General features: G+C 40.5%; 3 protein-coding genes across 5 annotated transcripts in view; 1 reads left to right on the top strand and 2 right to left on the bottom strand.

The window, feature by feature from the left end:
• Window positions 1-2455: 2455 nt before the first annotated feature.
• On the bottom strand, window positions 2456-10412 carry POLR3K (RNA polymerase III subunit K). The gene is made up of 3 exons (XM_044657151.1): window positions 10239-10412; window positions 6378-6465; window positions 2456-2737 (listed from the first exon to the last, which is right to left on the bottom strand). The coding sequence occupies exons 1-3, from the start codon at window positions 10347-10349 to the stop codon at window positions 2610-2612; spliced, it is 327 nt and encodes a 108-aa protein (XP_044513086.1). The 5' UTR covers window positions 10350-10412; the 3' UTR covers window positions 2456-2609.
• A 289-nt stretch (window positions 10413-10701) lies between these two features.
• SNRNP25 (small nuclear ribonucleoprotein U11/U12 subunit 25) lies at window positions 10702-18067 on the top strand. Of its 3 annotated transcripts, none has more exons than XM_044657747.1 (6): window positions 10702-10939; window positions 11811-11901; window positions 12258-12363; window positions 13420-13494; window positions 14420-14478; window positions 17996-18067. In XM_044657747.1, exons 1-5 carry the CDS (start codon window positions 10742-10744, stop codon window positions 14475-14477), a joined length of 528 nt encoding a protein of 175 aa, XP_044513682.1. In that variant the 5' UTR covers window positions 10702-10741; the 3' UTR covers window position 14478; window positions 17996-18067. The 3 variants fall into 3 exon arrangements, with proteins under 3 accessions (XP_044513682.1, XP_044513673.1, XP_044513688.1); XM_044657738.1 differs by lacking the exon at window positions 17996-18067 and adding an exon at window positions 15896-16132; XM_044657753.1 differs by lacking the exon at window positions 17996-18067 and adding an exon at window positions 14799-14833.
• RHBDF1 (rhomboid 5 homolog 1) overlaps window positions 17552-18517 on the bottom strand; it is a 44312-nt gene continuing 43346 nt past the window's right edge. Inside the window, exon 18 of the mRNA XM_044657727.1 lies at window positions 17552-18235. Within this exon, the coding sequence (XP_044513662.1) occupies window positions 17816-18235 (420 nt within the window). The 3' untranslated portion in view covers window positions 17552-17815. The remainder of the gene's footprint in view (window positions 18236-18517) is intronic.

Raw genomic sequence — 18517 nt, 5'->3', positions numbered from 1 at the left:
CTTACTCACTATCCAAAATGTTCTAGGAGGGTTTGACCAAAGGGTCAGCTACCAATGGCTCTTAATCTGGCTGTAAATCATATTCTAGACCTCTCATTTCTTAGCCAGAGCCTAAATTTAGCTCCCTAAATTCACCTCATCCATGTTTGGTGCAACATGAAACATTTTAAATATCACAAAAGATTTAGCCCTACAACTAAGTTCATGGCAATGTGCTTGAGGCACATTCAAGAAACTGTAAAATGACTAGAAATGCCATGAGTCAATATCTGTTTTTCAATGTATTAACATGGAATGATACAATAAATACAGATAATAAAAATGGTATCTAACTCTTTAAAAGAAAAGGCAGGGGACAGCTAGGTGACACAATGGACTGAGAGCCAGGGTCCAAACCAGAAGGTCCTGGGTTCAAATCTGGCCTCAGATACTTCCTAGCTATGTGACCCTGGGCAAGTCACTCAACCCCATTTACCTAACCCTTAATGCTCTCCTGTCTTAAAATTTAGTAAGGTAAGGGCTTTTTAAAAGGAGAGGACCAAACAACTGCTTCTTGGTAAATACTTTGTAAAAAATATATAACAAATGTTTTATAAAAAAAAGAGTCAAATGCAAATAAATACATAAGAGCTAGAAGTATTTTTATTTGATTTTTTGTTTTTTATATTTAAAATACATTTATATTTTATTCATATATATTTTTAAATACTTAAAATAAAATATAAATTTATTTATTAAAGCATTATAGAGTGCTTTAAAATTTACAAAGAGCTTTACAAATATTATCTCACTTTATTCTCACAATAATCTGGGAGGTGAGTGCCATTATTTTCACCTCCATTTTACAAAAGAGAACACTAAGGCAGTTAGATTGACTTGCATGGGATCGATCAGTAAGTATATGACTATGATATGAATTTAGGTCTCCCTGACTCTATCCACTCCACCACCTAGTGGTCAGCATACCGCATGGCATCCATAACATGCTGACCATGAAAAAAATCCACCTATTCTTCAATCATCCCCTTCCTTATTTTCAGGGAACAGGATAATAATGGTTTACAGGTAAATCAGGCAGAATTCGACTCGAATCTAGATCTCCAGCCTTCAAGTAGTTGTTTTTTTGTCTTTTGTTTTATGCTGCCATTTCCATTCTTTTCATACTAAATAGTGTTTATTTAATGCCTTTGGGTTCAAAAGACATGAACACGCCGAATCCCAACAACCCTGCGAGGTAGGCAGTAAAAGTATTGCTATCCTCATTTTATATCTAAGTTTGCTTCCCGGTTTTGTTTTTTCTTGCTTTCTAGATCCGTGGAGAAGGGGAGAGAATCCAGAACTTCATGAAAATAAATAAGCTTGAATTTTAAATTTCAAAATATATCCTCATTTTCAAATGATGAATCAGTCTCAGAGAGGGGAGGTGAGTTGCCCAAGGACATAAGCTAGTAGGTAGCAAAACCAGTACCAGCACTTGGGCCTTTGACTCGATTTCCAGGAATCCATTTACTAAAAGTGGTGGAGTCAGAGCTCCAGCTAAGCTCTTTAGACCCTGAGGCCCTTCTGTATCGGTTAAGATGGAAGGTAAGGGTTTTTTTAAAAAGAAAACTTTTAGAAGCAGGATTCAAACACAGGTCCTAGTCCGGCATGCTATCTTTATAGCACACCATTTTACCTTCATGAAACCTCTTATCATTATTATGTTCTGTCCTCCAGCAGAATGTCAGAATCTTGAAAATTATCATTTGGATTTTAAACCCAGTACAAAGCATATTGCTTCATATATAGTATGTGCTTAATCTTTGTTGGCCTGAGGGCTATTTCGAAAAATGTTAATCAATTCTCTCTCCAACACAATCAAGTAAAACTCAGAGGGGGAAAGTGAAATCCTTCCACTCTCACTTTCAGATTGGCAGAAAGCCCTTAATACTCAGACTATTCGCAAAATAGTTGCTAGATCCACTGTACTGTAGGCAAAATCAAGCGCCTGCCTAGAGATGGAAATCAGCAGGATAACTTGGGCCTCGACCTGCTCCGATGGAGCTTTCCTGTCTTCTCCAAGCACTGCACTCACTGCCTGAGAGTTAAGTGTGGAGCCACTCTGCCTGCCTTGGCCTTACTCACCTGAATCTCTCAGGTAAAGAAGTTGTAGAGAAAGGAAAACCAGTAATAACACAGCAAGGTTTATATAGTTCAAGTCCTTAAAAAATGTTAAGCTTTCATATTCTTAATTTTGGCTGCCTAGGAACGTGTCCCACAAATTGCAACTGTTCCTCTGCCTCCTACATTTTACCTAATGTATTGTTTTCAAGGAACCAACAAACAACCCCATTAAATGAGTCTATTTCTAGATTCCAAATTAGCAGGGCCAATTCTGTCCAGTACATTAGACAGCTAATTGTTTCCTTTGTCTTAGATCACAGGTCCCAGGAGAAAATTAGCTTGCTGCCACACAAAAGATTTCCACCATTTATTTCCACAACCCATATGTTACATAATATACATCTCCCACTGGGAGCTAGCACTTTCTGAGTCACACGGCATCAGGAGGATATTGGGCACAGCACATATCAATCCGGCTGGTCAGCCAACAGGACCACACGCCTGGACTAGTCCCGCCATCGATGCCCACACTGAGCATTGCAGCACTTATAGAAAGTAGTCATAGGTTCGTCGGCAGATCGAGTCTGAAGCTGCATGAAGTAAGCTCGTGGATGTTCACACTTGGGACAAGGTTCTGCAGAGGAAAGAAAAATGAGCCATCAACCTTAACTTAAATTTCTATTACTCTTTCTATTATAAAAAAATGCTATTGACCCATTGTTAAACAAGGGTCTTTGAGGTATTTTTTCTGTTATCACTCTGCAATCCGGAGCAAAAAATCTACAGGGGGCTTAGCTCAGCTGCTGACACTGCCTTGGTGTGTTTCTGCTCCATTCTATGCCCAAACAAGAAACTAACTGGCTCTCAGTGAAAGGCTCCACATACCATGGGGTAAAGGTGGGCAGCCTCTGAGGTTAGAGACTTTGCTAGAGGTCCAAATCCCACCCAAGGACCATCTTTCTTCCTCAGCCTTATATAAATAAAAGCACCAAAGAAAATCAAGGGAATAAAACTGGCTTTTCCCCCACCATTTGCTGAAAAGAAACCTAGAAAAAGGGCTGTGTGAAAAGCCAAATGAAAGCCCCATAGAACTCAGACACAACTGAAGAACAAAGAAAGCAAACACCTCAATTCCAGAGCACTGCTCCAAGTTCCTACTTGGGCTGCCATGGAGATGATATCCTAGAGGGCCCATGGCTTCATTACAAAGGAAGGATTGGGGAGAAGCTACATACAGTGTCCCAAAAGACTTAATGTAGCTTAAAGCATCGAACAGCACATTCCAATTCTCCTAAAAGTGCTGCATGACAGGTATTTTTATAAGTAGTGTGATTCACAATTCATTTGTTTTGAGAATTTTTTCAATATTCCTTTAAGAAGAGAGGTCTCCAGAAATATCTGTGCTTTCAAACTTTAGGTAGGCATTAAAATTTTGTAAACAAATTCTAGCAATGTTTTTTGCTTTTTTTTTAATCTAAAGAGTTGTTTTTTTTTTAAAGAAAAATATTAACAAATGAGATTGTGCTTGACCTCCCCAGTCTGATATACAGTGAGGTTATCATTCTCTCTCTTCTTCCTCTTCTATCTCCCTTCTGACCTGATTTCTTTCTCTTATGTGATAGTTAATACACTAGAGACATTGCTTCTGGCAGAAAAGATGGAGGAGTAAGGAACACTCTGAGCTCACCCAAACTCACCTCCAAACAACCATAAAAGAAAAAAAAATGCCTCAAGAAGAATTTTGGAGTAACAGAATCAACAGGATTTCAGCCAGAGAAAATACAAAGGGACACAGCAGGAAGGACCTGTCTTCCTGGGGTTAAGAGATGAGAGCAGTGGAATCAGCAGCAGGAAGAGTGGCCAGTGCAAGCACATGCCAAGGAACTTGAGGACTGACCACAATGCAAGCATATCCAGGAGAACCCTCAGCAGAAGGAACAATCCCAGTGCTCAAGACACCAAGGGAAACTAGCAGTTAAGGAGCAAAATCCAGCTAAATTTGGTACTTGGCACCCAGGGGAATAGTACTCCCTCTCTACCCTAGAAGTAGAGCTGAGTCTCGACATATAGGCAAGATCATGAAAAAAAGTCCCACAAAAAGAGTAAAAGAAAGAAAAAGCCTGAGCCTGAAAAGCTATTTCAGCAATAGGGAAGACGAAAATGTAAGCTCAGAAGAGGAGAGCATGCCAAAACAAATGTGTGAATCCTTGAAGGCAAATGTGAAAGGATATCAGGTCCCAAATGAACTCCTGGGCTGATGGGGATATTATTGGAGTGTAGACACTAAATGATAACTCTAGTACAACTATCAATAATATGGAATTAGGTCTTGAGCAATAATACATGTAAAACCCAGTGGAATTATGTGTGGGCTAAGGGGGGGGGGGATTAGAGGGCCTTGGGGGAGAGGGAAAGAACATGAAATATGTAATTAGGGGAAAATATTCAAAATAAAAACTTAAAAAATAAAAAAATAAAAATAAAAATTAAGGTTGTTGATAATGGACTTCTCTACTAGCAGCAATGCAAGGATCCAGAGCAATACTGAGGGACTTATGAGAAAGAAAACTAGCCACATTCAGAGAAAGAACTGTGGGAGGAGAAACACAGAAGAAAAACAACTGCTTGAACACATGGGCTGATGGGGATATTATTGGGGATGTAGACACTAAATGATAACTCTAGTCCAACTATCAATAATATGGAATTAGGTCTTAATCAATGATACATGTAAAACCCAGTGGAATTGTGCATCAGCTAAGGAGGGTTAGTGGGGTTTGGGGGAGAAGGAAAGAACATGAAACATGTAACTATGGGAAAATATTCAAAATAAAAATTTTTTTAAAAAAGGAAAAAAATTAAGGTTGTTGGATAGAGCCTGTGTCCTTGTGGCATAAAAATCCAAATGTTATAAAAAAAAATAAACATCTTTATTAAACAACTTGGGTTATTTCACCATCAGATCAGATTTGAATGTTTATGGGTTGAGAAATTGTTAAGCATTCCTGTTGGTCTTGATTGCTCGTTAACAGTTAAAAGATGACTACAAAGTTTCTAGAGCCTTATGGGTTCTCAATAAAAGAGGGAGATTTCTAGTTAGTCTTATGTATATACACTATGTGAAAGTCAAAGTTTTGATCAGCTTCCTTCTGTTGTCTTATTGAATAAAATAAAATAGATGAGACTTTAGAATTAAAATAAAAATAGAGGAAGCCATTAGGTGACTCAGTGGATTGAGTCAGGTCTAGAGACAGGAAGTCCCAGATTCAAATCTGGCCTCAGACACTTCCAGCTATGTGACCCTGCGCAAGTCACTTAAGCCCCATTGCCTAGCCCTTACTACTCTTCTGCTTTTAGTTAATACACAGTATTGATTCTAAGTCGGAATAGAAGGGTTTAAGCAAAAAAACTACTTAATTTTAAAATATTACAAGTAAAAATTCAAGTGAACTCAGGCACAACTAAGAACTACCTGGGAGTCCACCTGCCAAGAAAACCCCAGGAACTATAAGAACACAACTACAAAACACTTTTCACAGATAGTTAACATATTATACAAGATTACTTGTGGGAGAAGGTGGAAGAGAATTTAGATTGCAAATTATCAGAAAACAAATGTTAAAAATTGTTTCTATGTAAAATTGGGGGAAAATATGATAAAATATTACTGAGAAAAAAGTGATAAAGTTAATATATAAGTAAAGACTATTTTTCATTTGTTAAATTAAAGTAAATTCTATATTCCCTTGCTTGAGTGTCTAATGGAAAATTAGATGGTACAATGGATAGTGTCAGGCCTGGAGTCAGGAAAATTCATTTTCTTGAGTTCGAATCCAGGCTTAGAACCTGGGCAAGTCACTTAAACCTATTTCCTCATCTATAAAATGAGCTAGAGAAGAAAATGGCAAAATACTCCAATATCTTTGCCAAGAAAAGCCAAATGGGGCCACAGTCAGATAGAACTAAAACAAATAAACAACAATGTTAAATCTTCATTTTAAAAGTGGATAAGAGGCACATTTTCTTTGAGAAGAATGATATTAAAAAAAAAAAGAAATGCTGTGAGTAATGTGCTTTGTAAACTCTAAAAGTATTATAGAAATAGCTCTTACAAAAAAATTTAAGCATTACATTAAAAGTCTTTCACCCTTGTTATACAGGGAACTATTTTGAGTATATGATGTGAAGGGAAGTGGTCAGCAGTCTCATGTCACTGGTACAACTGCTTTTCATACCCTTGGCAAGGCCTAGAGAAATGGGGCCCTGATTCTTACCTGCAGTAGAGTCAACATTCTCCCAGGCAGCAGCTCCCCCAAGCACATCATCCACTTCCTTCAGTTTTGGATACTTCCGATTCGTTACCTAGCAAACCGCAACACCACATCAAAACCCCAGAAGACAGAATGACATCCATCTCTCCCACCCAGGCTCCAACAAGATCATTTAACTCTACACACGGTTCAAAAAACTATTAACAAGAGGGGGCAGCTGGGTAGCTCAGTGGATTGAGAGCCAGGCCTAGAGACGGGAGGTCCTAGGTTCAAATCCGGCCTCAGACACTTCCCAGCTGTGTGACCCTGGGCAAGTCACTTGACCCCCATTGCCCACCCTTACCACTCTTCCACCTATGAGCTAATACACAGAAGTTAAGGGTTTAAAACAAACAAAAAAAAAAAATTTAAAAAAAAAAAACTATTAACAAGAGGGTATCTGGGTGGCTCATTGGATTGAGAGCCAGGCCTAGAGACAGGAGGTCCTGGATTCAAGTCTGGCCTCAGACACTTCCTAGCTGTGTGATTCTGGGCAAGTCACTTAACCCCCATTGCTCAGTCTTTACCACTCTTCTGCCTTGGAACCAATACACGGTATTGATTCTAAGATGGAAGATAAGGGTTTAAAAAAAAAAACTATTGACAAGAGTCAATGAGCAAATAAATGGAAATTTATCAACCAAAGCAGATATTTGAGGAGAGACTACAGAATGGGAGAAAAGTTGTTTAGATGTCAATAAGGGTACTCCAAGGAAATTAGTCTAGGAAGATTAAAGATAATCAAAACCAAGTAACAAATGACATATAACAGAAAAAAGACCAAAATGAAAGTCAGATCACCAGGGTCTAAATCAAGGTCCCAAATTAGATATGTAATCTTGAGCAAGTCATTTTCTTTTACACATCTGTAAAATTATGATAAAATTATGAGATAGGACTAGGTAACCTATAAGGTCCCTCTTGGCTCTAATAGTCTATGAGATAAATGAATAACAACAATGGTGAAAAGACAACTGTGAACAACTTAAGAACACTGATCAACACCTTGATCAACCATAATTCCAAAGGACTTGTGTTAAAACAGGTTACCCACCTCCAGATAGAGAGGTGATCAGCTGAGTTGGGCATGTATTTTTTGGACATGGCTAACACAGAAATCTGTTTTGCTTGACTATACATGTCTGTAACAGGGTTCACCTCCTCCTTGCTCTCTCAATGGGGAAGGAAGGGGGACACAGGAAGAAGAAAATGCTAAGCTGAAAATAAATTGAATTTTTTTTTAAAGCATGGATGGTATTGAGAAATGGAGTGTCTTGTGCACTGAACACCAAAAAAGGCCAAAAGCACTGGATCAAAAAGTATATAGTGGAGGAAGGAAAGAAATAATGTAAAGATAGAATCCATGGGTCTTGGCAACAAACTGAACATGGAGGTTGAGAGTCAGATAAGGATGACCTGGATTATAACTTGAAGGATGATGGTATCTTCAGCAGTAAAAGAGAAATTAGGAATAAGGGAGTACTGGGAAATGGATGGGGCAGATAACTGATTCATAATGAGACATGTTGAGGATAAAATGTTTATAAGATATTCAGTTTGAAATGTACAGAAGGCAGTTGAAGATACAAAACTGAAAATTAGTAAGGTTAGGGAATCATCTGCATAGAGATGATAACTGAATCCATGGAAGCTAACAAGATCACTAAGGGGAAATAGTATAATAAAGAAGAGTAAAGGGCCTGTACAGAGCCTTAAGAAAGCCCATGATTAGCAAGCACTGCCTACATAAAGATGCAAAAAATGAGACTGGGGAGTAATCAAACAGTAGAAAAACCACAAGAGGGCAGTGTCACAAAAATCTTGTAAGAAAAAGAGTACCAGGAAGAAAAGAGTGATTAAAAAATATCAAAGACCACAGAAGTCAGAAAGGATGAGAATTGAGAAAAGGCCATTAGATTTGGCAAATAAAAGATAACTAGTAACTTTGGAGACAGCAACTTTGATTGAAAGATGAGATCAGAAGTAAAACTCTAGAGAGTTAAAAGAGGGTCAGGAGAAGTATTGGCATATATTGTAGATAGTCTTCTCCAAGAGTTTAGCCATAAAAGAGGAAAGATATAAAACAATAGTTAGCAGGGATGGAAGGATCAAGGAAGCGTTTTTGAGGAAGGGGGAGGCATAGGCATATTTGTAGGCAGGAGAAAAGCAGCCATCTAAGATGGAGAAATTGAAGATTAGTATAAGAGTCAGGATGATAGAGGAGAACAATCTTGGAAAAGATGAGACTGACTTGGTGAGAAGGCCACCTCTTCTCATGAGACAGGAATGAAGTAGTGGCAAAAAAAACAGTCTAGGCCTCAATTTTTTTTCAATGAAAGATGAAGCAAGGTTCTCAGCTAAGCAGGTGGAAGAAGAGGGAGCAATGGTTGTTTTGAGGAGGGATGAAAAAGTTAAGAAAAGCTACCGTGGACTTGAAAGAAAGAATTGTGGGACTAGAAACACAGAAGAAAAGGTATGATTTATCACTTGTTTATATGGGTATAGAATTTGGGGTTTTGGTTTTTAAAAGATTACTCTCTTACAAAAATGAATAATATGGAAATAGGTATTGAATGATAATACATGTATAAACCGGTGGAATTGCTTGTTGGCTCTGGGAGAAAGGGAAGGAAACGGGGAGGAAAAGAATATGAATCTTGTAACCATGGAAAAATACTTTAAAATAAATTAATTAATTTTTTTAAAAAGCTACTGTGGAGAATGAATCAACTAAGGAGGTGTAAAAGGACTGACTGACTTCAGTGAGGACTCAATTAAGATTAGGAAACATAAATTTGTAATAGACCTAGTCAGCACAGTTTTGTAATTTTATCCAGCTTTGTTCAGTAGCATATGAAGAGAAGCAATGGTAATTTGGGTGATAGGGATAATCTAGGGCTTGACAGGTCAATGAGAGAAAAGGATAAATCAGAGTCAAACTGGTTCACTGGTCAAAATTCAGAAGGCAAGAGTGATAGGTGGGAAAGAATTGCAAAGTGGAGGGCTTGGAAATCAAGGTAAGTTTGAAAAACAGAATATGAGGGGTTATAAAATGGACAAACCTATAATCTATGAGTTTCTCTTCTCATTACCTTACCCATTTAACAGATTTTTTACCTTTAACAACAATGCAAGAAAAATTTAAAAACAGTATCCCCTTAAAGTCAATTATAAGTTTCACTCTGTAACACAAGTGATTTTCAGACTAAGGAGAGAATTTTCCGACATTAAAAATATGTATATTTTAATAAAGTCATTAAAAGGTGTTTTATTCCGGCACTTAGCACAATGCTTGGTACACAGTAGCCATCGTAATAAATTTTTATTGATTGGTCACCCTAACTTGCATAGCTTTACTTCCAGCTCTACTTAGGACAGTCTATTTTCTTTGTACGACCTCACAGCTCCCACTTGATATCTCACACACTACTCTTTATACCTCCCACTTGGTCCCTCCAAGTTTCCTTCTCCCCTCTCAACCATCTCTTCTACTCCACAGATGATTTTCCTCTTTCATTTAGGCTCAAAGGGCCATAGACTCAGAACTGAAAGGGGCCTTAGAGGCCATCTAATCCAATTCCCTCCTTTTACAGAAAGAAACATTTAGATTCAGAGAAATTGAGTGATTTTTCCAGTCATACAACTAGTTGAGGTCTTTCGGGGTCCCAAGTCCAACGTTCTATATCCTCTAGACCACGCTTTTCACATATTTCACCTATAAACGTAAGCGTGCATCCACACGCACCACCGCACCTTTTCGTGTACTTTCATAACAGAAACACATACACACCCCTTTCCTTTCCTCCCCAACAGATCAGCCCATACCTTCCGGGTGATGTTGTGTACGTAAGGGCACGTGTTGCAAGCGAAGCGGTGGCAGCGCTGTCCCTCCTCCACGATCAGCCCGTTCCCGCAGCCAGGACAGAAGAGGAGCATCTTTACAGCGGCCCATCAACTTCCGCAGCAGGCGACAATTCCACCTCACTAAATCGCGACAGCCCAATCCTCTGCTCCCACCAATGGCTGTTCCCCAACCGCACCCTGAAGCTCCGCCCCTCACTCCCACCAATGGAAATTCCTCATCGTCTCTGTCGGCAAATCCCTCCACTAGTTAGCCCGGCCTCTCTCCTCTCATTTATGGCTATCTCCTATGAAGCCCCGCCTCTCTCTTCCCCGTCTGCTTCTCGTCTCTAGTCAGCCTCGCCATCGAAGCCACGCCCCTCTCTTTTGACCAATAGCCGTTTCCCAGCGGCCCCTGCAGCATCCCGCTTTTCTATTTCCCAGAGGCCGTTTTGAGAAGGCTTACTCAGAAGTTTCCTGCTGAAGGCATGGAGGCGGACGACTGGGATAATGGGGAGAAGCTGCAGGTCGTTAAGGAAGAGGTGGAAGCAGAGAGCAGCGGCGGCGGTGGAGAAGAAGAAGATGACGAAGAGGAGGCGCTGCCTCACGCCGAGGTGGTAGACGTATTTCAAGAGGGACTCGCCATGATCGTTCAGGATCCTCTGCTCTGTGACCTGCCTATCCAAGTACGGGAAGGAAAGGGTCGCTGGGACCCAGGCCCAAACCCTCGCAGCTTTCTTCCCTGACCTAGTATAGTAATATGTGAAAACTACCAGATGCGAATTAAAATGTCTGTTAACGTTTACTAAGTGCCTGCTACCTGCCAGGCGTTGTGCTAAGCCATCAAGATAAAAAACTGAAGCTTACAGTCTAATCCGGGGAAGTTGGGAGAGGAGGGAGGTTCCGTATGATAAAGCCAAAAGACTCTAAAAATGAGTACAGCCAAGTAGAAAATTAGAATCTGATCCTTTTAGCTTGTGAAGTCTGTGTAGTTGAGGAAATATGAGGGGCGGTTAGGGGGGGAATGGGCATTTGCACTGTGTGGATCAGACAAGGCAGTAGCTACCAGTGGCTTCTACTCAACTCATTTCCATTTTGGCAGAATAGCACAGTGGAGTCAAAAACCTGTGTTACTCGGGCAGCTAGGTAGGTTTGGTGTATTGAGAGCCAAGTCTAGAGATTGGAGGTCCTGGCCTCAGACACTTCCCAGGCAAGGCATGACCCCATTGCCTAGCCATTACTGCCCTTCAGCTTTGGAAACCAGTATAAGTATTATTATAAGATAGAAGGTAAAAGGCTTTTCAAAACAAAACTTGTTACCGTCTTGGTCCTAGACCTTAAAACAAGTTCTGTAAAATATAATCCTCTTAACCTTTCTGAACTTATTTCCTCTGAAATGAAGATAATGAACCTGTCTACCTATCCGGCTTGCTGGGAAGAAGGCCCTTTGTAAACCTTAAAGAGAAAGGGCATCACTTTCCAGATGGTCTTACAAAGCCTTTTCTAGGTCTAAGTCTAATGATCCTTTTTCTCTAAGTAATTAGTATTGTGTTCCAGGTCACGTTGGAGGAGATAAATTCTCAGATAGCCCTGGAATATGGCCAAGCAATGACTGTCAGAGTGTGCAAAGTGGATGGAGAAGTGATGCGTAAGAACTTTTTAGTCATCCTTTTTCCTCTTTTTGACTACCCTGGAGATAGTTATCATTCATATTTGGCTATTGTAACCATTTGTGAGACTTGCTATTGAGGTGGTAAAACATAGTCAGAATGTACTGACCCTGGAGAGAGGAAGGAACTTGCCCCAAAGTCTCTCCTAAAATGCTGAAGTGTTTTAAATCGGGTCCAAGTCCTAAGATTTCTGCCTACCAGTCTCTCTGAATTACAATTCCTTTCCTTCCTGAAGAGCCCCACCCTATCATAGGCAGTTGGGTTAAAGCTAAGTTGGGTGGACAGAGCTAATTGCCCATTAGGAACTTCTATACACTTTGTACCTATATTTCAGCTGTTGTCGTGGTGCAAAATGCTACAACCCTGGACTTGAAGAAGGCTATTCAAAGATACGTGCAGCTCAAACAGGAGAGAGAGGGGGGCATACAGCATATCAGCTGGTGAGTTGTTAAAGATTTATCATCTCTTTTCCTACCCTTAGCTTGAATAGAAGTAGAGGTTTTGGCAAGGAAGTAGATATCAGATCAACCTCAGAAAGCATAATTAGAAAGCCCAACTATAAAAGCTACATTGTAAGATGATGTGCTCTCCATCTCTAGGAGAATCCAAGCTCAATGACTCATCCACCTGGGAGCCCAAAAGATAAGATACTTGCATTGGGGAGGACATTGGACTGTCTGACCTCTTACCAGTCCTACTAGGCTTTGAGAATTAATTTTTGAACAGCAAACTAGGATTTGGGATTTATAATCCTGGTCGTGCCACTAAATCACAGTGTAAGGTTGGGAAGATTGCTTTCTCTCTCTAGTTTCTCCATGTGTAAAATGAGGATTGAACTCAAAGGTCCTATTTTACTTCCTGGATCTGGAGAAGGGATTCCACCAGGTGGGAGTTTGACCTGGACAATCTCTAAGATTACTTTCACCTGAAATTCTTGATCTCTAGAAGTACTTAAGGAGAGAGTGCTTTGGGTATATTAATAAAGATAGGCTCCTAAAGAATCCTTTTGAAACTAGATTCACTAGCTCTAGAATCTCTAGGAAAGGGCTGATGCTTATTCATTTATTCAGGATCTCTTTCCCCTTTGACAGATTTTGATGTTTAGTTGTTTTTTAGTTGTTTCTGATTTTTCATGACCCCTTTTGGGGTTTTCTTGGCAAAGACACTGGAATGGTTTGCTATTTCTTTAGCTCATTTTACAGATGAGGAACGGAAGCAAACAGGGTTAAGTAATAGGGTCCTAAAGCTATGAAGTGTCTGAGGTCAGATTTGAAATCTAGAAGATGGATTTTCCTGACTGCACACTCAGCACTTTAATCACTGTGCCACTTTTCTAATAATAGGAATACTTAAATAGCCTTACTCCTCAGAAGGAAACTATAGTCTGCCGAGAACCCTTGGGATCTAGCTTTGATAACAGGCATTGTGTTTACCTTTGCATTGAATTCTAATGTTTAATTTCACTATCTCTTTTAAATTCTTGGTGAGATCTTCAGGTCATATATATGGAGAACATACCATCTCACTTTTGCTGGGGAGAAGCTAACTGAAGATGGGAAGAAGCTCCGAGAGTAAGTAGCCCATTTCATTTATGCTGCAGGAAATTCTAGAGATCCTGTACCTGTAGACCAGCATTGCCTAAATGATTGCAGACATTCAAGATGCTCATTTAATTCTTAAAGGACTGACAACATGTTCTTCCCACTCAACACTCCCAGAATAGTATTCTGAACATAGGTATGAGGGGACATGTACAACAACACAGGGATCTCCATGTGCTTGATAAATTTTGAATTGATGAATGGCTTCGTTTTTTAGAAAGTTAAGCTGTCAGCAGCTTTCCTAAAAGGTTAGCTTGACCATGGTTTTGATATCAAATAGGAAGAGAAGAAGAGAGCAGGCAGACAAAGGTAAAAATGTACCAAGGTTTAAAGGCCGCCTTGTTGTTCTGTTGTCTGACTCTTTGTGACTTCATGGACCATACATACCTTCTATGAGATTTTCTTGGCAAGGATACTGGATTGGTTTGCCATTTGACTATTAGAAGGAAAACACACATTAGAAATGTGATCCTTGTTAGTCCAAAGTTAGCCTTTAACCAGTCATGCAAATAACTCCGGACCAAAAGGAGTTGGGCTGAAGGAAGGTGATAACATCATCTGAAGTTAAAGAGATGGACTTTGATACTTTGTATCATCTTTCTACCTCATGTTAGTGAGTTAAATGTAGAAAGAGCTCAAAAATATTTTTAGAAGGGAAGAAGTAGGTTTTTGAATCCAATACATCCAAGTTATTTTACCCCAGGGTTCAAGATCTCTCACTGAGCAATAAGGTTAGGGTTTTTATTGCTCATCTGAGTATCAGCTCCCTAGCCTCAGTCTACCATCCTGTCTTTGTCCTTTGTGTCAGAGCAAGGCCCTAGACAAAACCCCAAGCCAGCATAAAGGAATCACGGTGGTGTCTGATTCCAGAGTAGTAACCAGTATTCTCTTTCAGGTACGGCATCCGAAACAGAGATGAGGTCTCCTTTATCAAGAAGCTGAGGAACAAATGAGGTAATGCTTAAAAAAAGACTTTGTAAATAGGAGCAGGTGGGTCTTTGTATCCTAAGGATCAGGATAGGTTTGAACTTACAGCATTTACTTCAGTTCCTTTAGGTTCATGCCAATGTTAAACTCTTTCCTAACCCTGCCACAATGATCTGCCTCTCTGTATACTAGCTCAAGGGCCCAGAATTAGTTTCCTTCTTGACTAATGTCCCCTAATTTGGGGCTTATGAGTTTGTAGTCATTCCAATAGCTAATTGGGCCAGGAGATTAGGACTGGGCAGTGGTCTTGGTCTGTGTGACAGTCACCCTTTTTGTACTATTTCCAGTCTTCTGAAGAAAGAAGGATGCGGGAGGCTGCCAGAATAGATCATCTTCTCATTCCGGTGATTTGTGGCATGGGTAGAGGGTGGCAAAAAAGCATTCAACTTAGAAATTTTGAGGCCTTTTTTTTCTTTTAGTTAGTAGAGAAGTTGAGGATTCATTTAGCCTAACTTCTTCATTTTACAGGTGAGGAAACTAGGCAGAAGAGAGATTGAGACTTGGCCTGGGGTCAGACAGCTAGTTAATAAAAGAGCTGGGGTCTCTAGTCCCTTGCTTTTTCTGCCACAGCATAAGACCTGGGTGTTGGCTTAGCATTTATCACCCACACATATGTTAAAATCCTAACATTGGGTGTCCCATTTTTGTTTTCCACACTAAGCCTTGTGACTGTTTAACTATCTGAATGCTTGGATTCTTCATTTGTCAGATTGAGTTAATTAACTTTATAAAACAACCCAAAGTCATTGTAAAGAACATGCTTTGTAAATTATACGGTACTATAGAAATATAGGTATAATCATGAAGTCGATGGCATTGATTGCTATTCACAAGGCCTGTTTAGCATCACATTGTTCCTTGGCCACAGATTTTGCTTCTAACTGTGGCCAGCTTCTACATGTGTGCTGTTTGTTATCAAAGATGAGAAGAGGAAAAAGCATGGCTCACCCAGTGCATGTCATCTCCACTGCTGGAGATGGCAGCTGGTCAATGACATAGCATATAAGTGGCATTGTTAGCACTCAGGAAGCCTATAAACTTCCTTTGGAGCTTTTCTTCAAAGGACCTTAAAAACCTCCAAGTAAACCCAGGCTGATTAACATCGAATATTCATACATACACTCTCACACTTTTACTTCCCACACTAGTCAGTTTGGGTCTTTGAGGGCAGGTTCTCAAATGACTGTTCTTCAGCTACCCCCTTCCTCTAGTAATGACTATTGTTTTCAAACTTTTAGAAGATAGAAGGCCTATTAAGGCCTATGCCCAGCTCTCTTCCTAATCCAATCCAGTTTAAGGGAAGTGGGTCCTTATGTAATACTGTCACATTCCTATGATTTTACCAATTCAGAATTGCCTGATTGAAAGGTTCCTTGTTTTATAGGGATCAGCAGTCCAAATCCAGGAGTGAGATCTTTTCATCCAGCCCTAAGCATGACTGGAAAGGGAAGGGATAACAACAATGGGCTAGCTCTCAAGGAGCAGAAGACTTGAAACTTGGTGCTTTGGGTATGACCCACCTACTGGGCCTAGCACCCTCTGAATGTTTTCATTATATTTGCCACCTTTATCCCCTCTGTGTATTTTTTTTTCTTTTCAAACCCTTATCTTCTGTCTTAGTATCAACTGGATAAGACAATAGTAGCAAGGGCTAGGCAATCAAGTAACTTGCCTACAGTTAGGAAGTGTCTGAGATTAAATATGAATTCAGCTCCTCCCAACTCCAGGCCTGGCACTTGTTACCCAGTTGCCCCTCTTCTATACTTGTTACATTCAAATTCTATGGATCCTTATTTTGAGTAAAAGGAAGGGAAGTGGGGCTACGGTTTCTATAAAACATATTTCTACTGATGAAAGGCACTTGAGTCCTTTTGTTCTCTTGTATTCAGAAGCATTTTTTCTCATGCTAGTGACTAGGGCCCCTTTTTTCCTGACCTGACAAAGCTTCCCCTTGCCCACTCCCATCATGTTCCTACCTTCCTTTAAAATTCTTCAACTCCCTTGTGAATTGATCCAACCATTCTGGATGACAATTTGGAACTATGCCCAAAGGGTGCTAAAAGACTGCCTGCCCTTTGATCCAGCCATACCATTGCTGGGTTTATACCCCAAAGAGATCATAGGGAAAAAGATTTGTACAAAAATATAGTCGCGTTCTTTGTGGTGGCAAAAATTGGAAAATGAGGGGATGCCCTTCAAATGGGAATGGCTGAACAAATTGTGGTATCTGTTGGTAATGGAATACTATTGTGCTCAAAGAAATAATGAACTGGAGGAATTCCATGGGAACTGGAATGACCTCCAGTAATTGATGCAGAGTGAAAGGAGCAGAACCAGGAGAACATTGTACACAGAGACTGATACACTGTGGTACAATTGAACATAACAGACTTCTCTACTAGCAGCAATGCAATGATCCAGGACAATTCTTAGGGACTTATGAGAAAGAACACTATCCACATTCAGAGGAAGAACTCTGGGAGTAGAACAACTGCCTGATCATATGGTTTGATGGGGATATGATTGGGGATGTTGACTCTAAATGATCACCCTAGTGCATATATCAACAATATGGAAATAGGTCTTGATCAATGACATTTGTAAAACCCAGTGGAGTTGCACATTAGCTACAGGAGTGGGCAGGGGAAGGGGAGGGAAAGAACATGAATCTTGTAACCATGTAAAAATATTCTGAATTAAATAAAATTTTCCAAATTAAAAAAAAAATTCTTCCAACTCTTAAAAATAATCATTTTGCCCTCTCCCCTACCCTAGTTTTATTGACTTCTTGCAAAGTTCTTCTGAACTTCTGAAAAAGTTCATTTTTGTGGCTCCATACTATCATAATGTCCCTGGTACCTATGGCTACTATTTTCTGATTGCCTTTGAAGGAGTTCCCCCTTACCCCACTGAGGTTGACAGCCTAGAAAGGAGAAAGAGACAAGTACAAGCTGAGTTAATGGCAGCTAAAACGCTCCCGTTCCATTTATTGGCCACATGTGGTGGTCGTCGGCTGGGCTAGTTAAAAAGGTAGTTATGGACACTAGTGTAATAAAAACCTGGAGGCATAAAAGGGGTTCAACAAAACTGAACAAGGCACAATCATTCTGTTTTCAGGAAACATGTGAGTCACGGTGAGATGAGGCAGGGCCAGGCTGGACTGCTGAGTGCAGTCTGGGAGGTAGGCAAGATTAGCCAGTGGGATGAGACCGAGTCTGTCCCCACCTGGGGGAAAGGGAGACACAGCTCCCAGCTCCAGTCCAGCACCATTGTCCTCCCAAGTTTCACCTCCCATGGCCCTGGATCAGTGGAGCTGAGCATCCAATTCATATTTCTCGCAAAACTTGTCTGTGAAGGGGATGCATGTGAGGAACTCGCACCACTCACAGCGGATTGGGTAGAAGTAAAAGAGGATCACTAGGCCAGAGAGGAGCCCCAGGAAGATGATCTGGAAGATGATGATCTGGCACCTCTTTCGATACAGGTCAAACTTGCCGAAGCTGATGTAGGGCAAGAAGGCAAAGGAAAGGAAGAAGCCACTGATGAAGCCAGAGATGTGGGCAAAATTGTCGATCCATGGCAGGAGGCCAAAGGTGAAGAGGAATAGCACCACAGCCAGAAGCTTGAAGAAGGCTCGCCAAGGCCGAGCCAGGATCTGCCAACTCTGGAACAGCTCCACAAACAGGCAGGCAAGGATGCCAAACTGGGAGCCAGCAGGGCCAACCTGCAAGAAGGAAAATGAAGAAGAGAAGGGGGAGCTGCTGGGGTAGGCCACTAGGGGAAGAAATGGGGCCAAGACCAAAAATGAAAAGATGGGGTAAGGGAGAGGGACTAGAACAGATTGGGCTCAGAGGTGTTTGCTAAAGCCTTGCCTCTTTCTAGAGTACCTTTAGACCCGAACTCTCCCAGTCTGCTCACTTTCCCATCACCTCCTACAAGAAGTCTTTCCTCTGTGGATTGTTTCCTATTTGTCCTAGATAGTTTGTTTATACATAGTAGCTTACAT

The sequence above is a fragment of the Gracilinanus agilis genome, chromosome 1 (assembly GCF_016433145.1).
Source record: "Gracilinanus agilis isolate LMUSP501 chromosome 1, AgileGrace, whole genome shotgun sequence".
Lineage (NCBI taxonomy): Eukaryota > Metazoa > Chordata > Mammalia > Didelphimorphia > Didelphidae > Gracilinanus > Gracilinanus agilis.
Note: the sequence above shows the minus strand (reverse complement) of the source record. Positions and strands in the feature narration are given on the sequence as shown.